The sequence below is a fragment of the Phodopus roborovskii genome, unplaced genomic scaffold (assembly GCF_943737965.1).
Source record: "Phodopus roborovskii unplaced genomic scaffold, PHOROB, whole genome shotgun sequence".
Lineage (NCBI taxonomy): Eukaryota > Metazoa > Chordata > Mammalia > Rodentia > Cricetidae > Phodopus > Phodopus roborovskii.
Window position 1 is genome coordinate 1,426,737 of NW_026126606.1, and position 6,886 is coordinate 1,433,622.

The 6,886-nt window shown below is 42.4% G+C and overlaps 1 protein-coding gene and 1 long non-coding RNA gene across 2 annotated transcripts in view; both read left to right on the top strand.

The window, feature by feature from the left end:
* The window catches only part of LOC127237590 (lysophospholipid acyltransferase 2-like), a 120,921-nt gene extending 116,766 nt beyond the window's left edge, over positions 1-4,155 (top strand). Inside the window, 4 exon segments of the mRNA XM_051205946.1 lie at positions 366-498; positions 2,008-2,040; positions 2,042-2,160; positions 3,809-4,155. Of these exon segments, the coding sequence (XP_051061903.1) occupies positions 366-498; positions 2,008-2,040; positions 2,042-2,160; positions 3,809-4,034 (511 nt within the window). The 3' untranslated portion in view covers positions 4,035-4,155.
* Positions 4,156-4,254: 99 nt separating this feature from the next.
* LOC127237591 (uncharacterized) lies at positions 4,255-5,140 on the top strand. Its single transcript, XR_007835861.1, has 2 exons — positions 4,255-4,411; positions 4,721-5,140. It is a non-coding gene; the product is annotated as an uncharacterized LOC127237591 (long non-coding RNA).
* The last annotated feature ends 1,746 nt before the right edge of the window (positions 5,141-6,886 follow it).

Here is a 6,886-nt window from a genome sequence, read left to right on the forward strand (position 1 = left end):
CACAGAGCAGTGACAATCGAATGTACCCCTTGAGACATTAAAAACATATGTTGTCGTCATTGCGTCCCAGCTAGCCTTCTCAATGGTTCTGTCTGAAAAAACTCATACTGAATCCTATCCTCTGCTTTAGGAAAATGAGACTGGTATATAGACTCCCAAATACCAGAAGTGACCATGTTAGTAATTTTACATACCCGTGAAAAGATAAGGACAAAGCTTATGCTTGTAAGGTGACACTAAGTGACCCAGCTAGGCCCAGGAGAAGTGCTGTTTGCTTTCCTGGCTCCCCTAACTCTGTGAGGTCAGAGAAGGACCCTGTGGGCTTTGTGGCCTCAGTCTGTTACTCCTCTTTCCATGGTTTTTAGGGTGTGTTATGAACGAGCGACCTTTAGTCCAACAACCCAGACGTTCTTTCTCTCTGCCATTTGGCATGGGGTCTACCCAGGATACTATCTGACGTTTCTAACAGGCGTGCTAATGACATTAGCAGCTCGTGCTGTAAGTATTGGCATTTATATTTTATAATTCATTGAGTGAATCTCTGTTCTTTGGCTGTGATTAGCATCATCTTCCCAGGAGAAGTTAGGTATCTAATTGTGCTTGGAAGCTAATGCTCACCCCATGCAAGCCTCGACACTAACTGTACACCAGGAGAAGCCACACACCTGGCATGTGGGAAGTGCTTAAAACATCTCATGACATTTGTGAATGAGAGAAAGTAAAGATGGTTAGAATGGGTAGGTCAGAGCTTGGTGGTGGTGCATGCCTTTAATCCCATCACTAGGGAGGCAGAGTCAGGCAGATCTCTGTGAGTTCCAGGCCGTCTAGTCTACAGAGTAAGTTCCAGAGTAACTAAGGCTGTTAAACAGTGAAACCCTGTATCAAAAACAAAACAAAACAAAACAAAACAAAAAAAACAACAAACAAATCTAAAACAAAGCAAAAACCAACAAGACAAAAAGAATGGGTAGGTCTGTTCTTCAAAAAACATTTCTGGGGGAAAAATGGTCTGTTTTTAGAAACTTTCTTAGAAACTTGAAAGGGGGGAGATACTGAAATTTTATTCAAGTAATCAAATAATTTTTTGCAACAGATAAAAAAAAGCAAACAAAAATTTCTGTTTACTATGGATGTAACCCTTGAATCCTCTTTTAATTCAAAGTAGAGTTTGACCACTCCTAGGGAAGGGGATGGCCAGTTCCCAGTGGAAGATGCTGTGGATGTGGCACCATCCAGTAGAGTATTTATTTGCTGGGGGGAACCTGGAAAGGTTTGGGGGAAGCAATTAAGACAGCTTCATACTATGAGAGAGAAAAGGAGAATAAATTGGTGTATTGAAATTCAACTAGTGGGAGCAATGTGTCAAAAAGTATGCTTTAGCAAACATTATAGAGCCTTATGGGTAAAGTAGCTTCATCTAACACTGTAGCAGATACTCCTTTTGATGTACCCAAGAGATTAGCAAGAAAGAGTAACACAGGCTGTAGCTCCTGGTAGTCAGTACCAGCTGGAGTGCAGTGGGGAAAAGATTGCATGCCTTAGTGTATTTGGGAAATGGCGGAGAAATGTAAATTAAAGCAGTGAGTTTGTGTGCATGTGAGGAGTGGATAGTTCCAGGATAGGCAGATGGAAGAAAGGAAGCAGGGCGGTGAAGTCTCAACACTAGCCCAGAAGCTTGGTCCTATTCTGTCCCTATCATCAGAGAGTTGGCAGGTGAGGCTTCTGTCTTGTTTTCTTGGGGTGCTGAAGAGTGCACCCAGGGCCTCGAAATATAGATGAGCACCGTAGCACTGAGCTACCTCCCCAGACAGCTAAGGTTTTGCATCTTGGGGTGGCATGGTGCCGTCGTGCTGGAGGAAACGGGCTTGTTGGTAATAGACAACTCAAGCAGCAGGGTGAGAATACTACTCTACAGGCTTGAAGTAGTTGTGGTCACCACTGTGTTTTATATATAATGCTGATCTAAAAATGTAGTGAATCTTTTTTTGTGTCTTTATTTCTTTTCAGGTGAGAAGTAACTTTAGACACTACTTCATTGAACCCCCCTCAACTTAAGTTATTTTATGACATCATAACATGGGTAGCAACGCAAATAACAATAAGTTACACGGTTGTACCGTTTGTACTTCTTTCTATAAAACCATCATTCAAATTTTACAGGTAAGTGCTACTCTTCAGCTGCCTGGAGGAGTCGCTGTGTTCACAAAGAAAGTTCTGTACTAACTGAATAGAATAACAGAAAGTGTCTTAGTCAGGGTTTCTATTGCTGTGACAAAACACCATGACCAGAAAACAAGCTGGGGAGGAAAGGGTTTATTTGGCTTATACTTATGCATTCCTGTTTATTACTGAAGAAAGTCAGGACAGGAACTCATGGAGGCAGGAGCTGATGCAGAGGTCATGGAGGGTTCTGCTTACTGGCTTGCTCACCATGGCTTGCTCAGCCTGCTTTCTTATAGAATCCAGGACCACCAGCCTCCACCTACCATGGACTGTACCATTTCCACCCTGAGATTCAAAACTTTAGCTGTCCGGGGAAGGTAGCTCAGTGCTACGGTGGTTCTCTATATTTCGGGGCCCTGGGTACACTCTGCAGCACCCCAAGAAAACAATAATTGAGAAAATGCCTTACAGCTGGATCTCACGGAGGCATTCCCTCAACAGCTTCCTTCTTCTCTGATGACTCCAGTTTGTGTCAACTACACAAATAATATTGCAGCCACATTTCTGCCATTAAGTATATTATCAATTTCCATGGCACAGCTCATCCTGTTTAGCCCAAAGGTGGAAGTGTGGTTCCCTCAGTGGTACCAGCAGAGGGACCCTGCCCCCACCCCAGGAAGACTGGGCTGTAGCCTAAGTGTCCAGAAAATGGCTAGAAAGGGAAGGGGGGCATGCTTTATCGATTACTAATTAGCTGGATTTTCAAGTCATAGGAAAGTATTTGCACTTACTGCCTCCCCCCCCACCCCCTTCTCTGCTTGGCTGACAGCTGAAAGCCTCTGTATTTCGGAAGTCACTGTCTGAAAGTCAGTGTTTCCCGTTACTCTTCCATCTGTCCCTGCTCCACAGCATCCACTACTCCCGTGTTAACAACGTGTTTGAAATTAGAAGCTTGATTCTCTCCATTTCTGTGGGGTTTGTGACTTCAGCACAAGAATCTGTGGTCAAAGAATTAGATGCTGGCATTAGGACCAAGCTTGATAGCCACACAGGAAAGACAAATGATTGGTTAAAGTGTCCATGTCAGCAAAGTTTGTTCATTTAAAAATGTGGGTGGGTTATTGGTTGGATTGTCTGTCCCATATTTCTTTGGTCAGTCACTTTGAACTTTCAACTTTGGAAGCAGTTAAGGTCCTATCAGACCAGCAGATTTAGGGACTGATTTTCTGGTGGTTTTCTTAAGTACAACCTGTCACACAGTGTTTGTTACCCTACTGCTCACATTGTTTCAGTCTTAGTAAACTGAGTGACAGTGGCTTTGGGGAAGGCCAAGAAGGGACTCAACTCTTCTCTTGTCTGTCCAGTGTCCTCTGGTGACCCCACATGTAATTTTGTGGGTACGTTCAGACTGATGCCTCTGCTAATGAATGCCTTTTTGTTTGTGTCCTGTGTAGCCTCATGAGCCTTACAAAACATTGCAGTGTGCCTAGGCCTAAACTCGCAAGCTGGGGGTGTAATGCCGTTATTCATGCCCAGGCATACACTGTGGAAAAAGGGAGGAAAAATACGGTGGATAACCCACGTTAGCAGGGCCCTGGATGTTGGCAAAGGTGAAGCTGGTAAACCATTTTCCTTTTCCTTTTACCTCCTGGTATTACTGCCTTCACATCTGCAGTATCTTAGTGTTGCTGTTGCTGCCGGTGAAAAAATCTCCAAGGGAAAAGAGCACACAGGAAAATGTTCGGCTCTCACGAGCCAAGAAGTTTGACGAAAAAGAAAATTCTCTAGGACAAAACAGTTTTTCCATGACAAATAATGTTTGCACTCAGAACCAAGACATTGCCTCTAGACACTTGTCACTAACACAGTGACTGGGAGAGCGCATGATGGCTGTTTCCCGCCTGTGAACAGAAACCAGTCCTGATGCCTTTCCAGAGACAAACTGGGTGGAAACGGGACAGTCTCAGAGAGGGGATTTCCTGTACACCAGATTGGAAACGGAGTGAAATAACCCTTCCCATGCCAATGTTCCTGTGGGTCCGCCTTACACAAAATCTTTCCATGTTTCAATAGGGCACTCGCCATAGCGTATGCCCTCCAGGTCATATGTATGCCCTGTTGTTGAATGTACACTGTGTATCCCAAGGCACTGAAGAGCTGGAAAAATGATCATATGTCAATCTGGATGATTGAAAGGTTAACTGTTTCCAAATGAATGTCTTGCCTTAAACCTTCTGTTTCCTAAAATGTTGTTCCTGGATGGTATTTTCAAGTGTAGTATTGTGAGGAGACAATTTCACTATTTGATGTGCTGCCCTGCAGAGTGGGAGTGAGGAGGAGGAGGTTAAACCGGATAGTTAAGATTGTGGGTACTTGAAAAATGCAATAAACATCTCAGTATTTGAAGAGTTTTCTTGAGGTAGCTCAGAGGGCTGCATCCATGGTAGAGCTGTGTACAGTCAGGGCTGTTAAATTACAGGTAGCTTATTCTGCTGGAGCTTAATTACCTGGTGTCAGTTAGGGGCTTTCAGGATGACTTTCTTAAACATAATTAAAGGTTGGCAATGTGATATTTTAGGCTTATTTTCTTAAGAAAAAAAATAGTGAGAGGGAAGATGAGATGAAGAAAGCACTGTGTGGTCCAGAGCCAGGACCAGAGGCTTCCCCCTTTCGTGCCCAAGATCAGTGTGACTGTGTGGGACACAGAAAGACTAATAAGGTGGTAATACTGTGGACTTTATGAAGAAATTTCTCAAGCATAAATTACATAGAATTAGAAGAGATTATGAGTAACAGTGGTAGATTATTTGAAGATTTTGAAAGAGATCTCCAGTGATTAAGGTTATTATATGGTTCATTGGTTTCTTGTCCTTGTCATTTTCATTGCTATTTGGGAAAGATTTAGGGGGGAAAAACTTAGTTGCTGAGCCTAAATGACATTTTTAAAAATTAATAAATTAGTTTCTACATTCTTTAACTTCACGTATTAAAATTCTTCCGTTAAAATCTTGTTAAGATGGGTGTTAGATTCTATCAAAACAAATACTTTTGGTGTTTTCTTCTTAGGGGGCCACTCTTGACTATGTGACTGGGTATGTCTTTGATCTAACAACAGTGTGCTGTGGGCTGCAACAGCTGTAAGGGGAGGGGGAGGCTATGAGGCCATGGAACCGAGCTATAGACTGTAGGTTCCGCCTTGTGAGAGAAAGGCTGGGCTTGTGGGCCTCTCTGTTATTAGACCGGTCTTTTTGTGAAATTTGTTTTGGTTTTGCCTTAAATTTTCAAATGAAATGCAAATTATCAGTCTACAATCAGTTGGGGTTTTTTTGTTTGTTTTTGTTTTGGTCACTAATACACTTGTGAGTAAAGTTAAGAAGCAACCAGCAGTGATGATGTAAAAGTTAGGGTTTTAGTGGAACAAGAAAGGTGCCTGGGTCAGTGTGGCATTCTAGGACTTTGCAGGTATGGGTGGCACATTTGCTTTTCTGAAGGCAGATTGTCTGCATCTGATTAGGAGACGCCCACCACACACCCCCCCCCTTCCCGAGAAAGGGCTGGTAAATACTTTTTCTTAGTTTCCCCACGTGTTGAAACCAACCTAGCTGTAGGATTTGAGAGGAAAGAAGGGTTGATGGATAGTGCCTGCCTGCAAATGTCTGCAATTTCATGCATACCATGGAGAATCAATCACTATTAAAGAAAGTGATCAAACCCAAAGCCTAAAAGACAGCCACAGGCATTTCATAAGGGAGAGCTGGAGACCCAGTAGAAACTGCTGAAGGATTGCTGTGCCTATCCAGCCACTTACAAATAACCCTCCCCCCATTTATTCCTGTTACCCAAACACATTTTATTTTTAGGCCTATCACACTTGAGTCAATGTTGCCTGTTTCCTCTCAAGGAATTTATAATCATAGTACTATCATCCAAAAAGCAAGACAATGATCATTGTTCTATTCCCAGACGATGATACACAGCACATCCAATTTGACTGATTTCTTTGTTTCAGTCTTCTATAGCTACTAGTTATATTTCTGAGATCATTTTGGGGGGGGCAGGTCGAATGGCTGTCTTCTAATTTGGAGAAATAATCATAGTTATGCAATCTAAAATAAAATAAATCAAATTCTCAATTTTTCTCAAAAATTATATTCTATAAAATGAATATCTCTAGTTGGGATGTTTATAAAGATTATTTTGCTCCTACTTAGAAGGATTTAGACTAACATTGTGCTACTGTTAATTGTGAAGAGGTCATTATAATATGTGCTTGCTGAGTTTTAACAGGGAGAACAGGTTTCAGTGTGTGTTTATATTGTTTTCCATCCCGTGAGTGTCCTGAAGTCACTCTAGAAAGGGGTCAGTCTACATCATATTTATACTTCTGTTTGGTTATAAATTACTCAGGGAAAATAGAACAAAAATATTTCTTCCCTCATCATTTCCTTGAAACAATAATTATTAATTTGATGTGTCTCAGCTCACTGTATTTAATCAGAACTCGGCGTGCTTGATTAGCTTCTGGAATGCCCAGAATTGGAGAGAAGGCTCCATGGGCCCGATCACTGTGTCTTATGGATGACACCCATACAGGGCATTTCCACACATGCCAATTTTGAAGTCACCATCTAGAAAGTGACAATGGCTTCCTGTAAGTACTAACTGGCCTGACTGGTCCTTCTGGCTCTTGCCTGGGGGGGCACCCTGAAACCCCCAAGCCTGT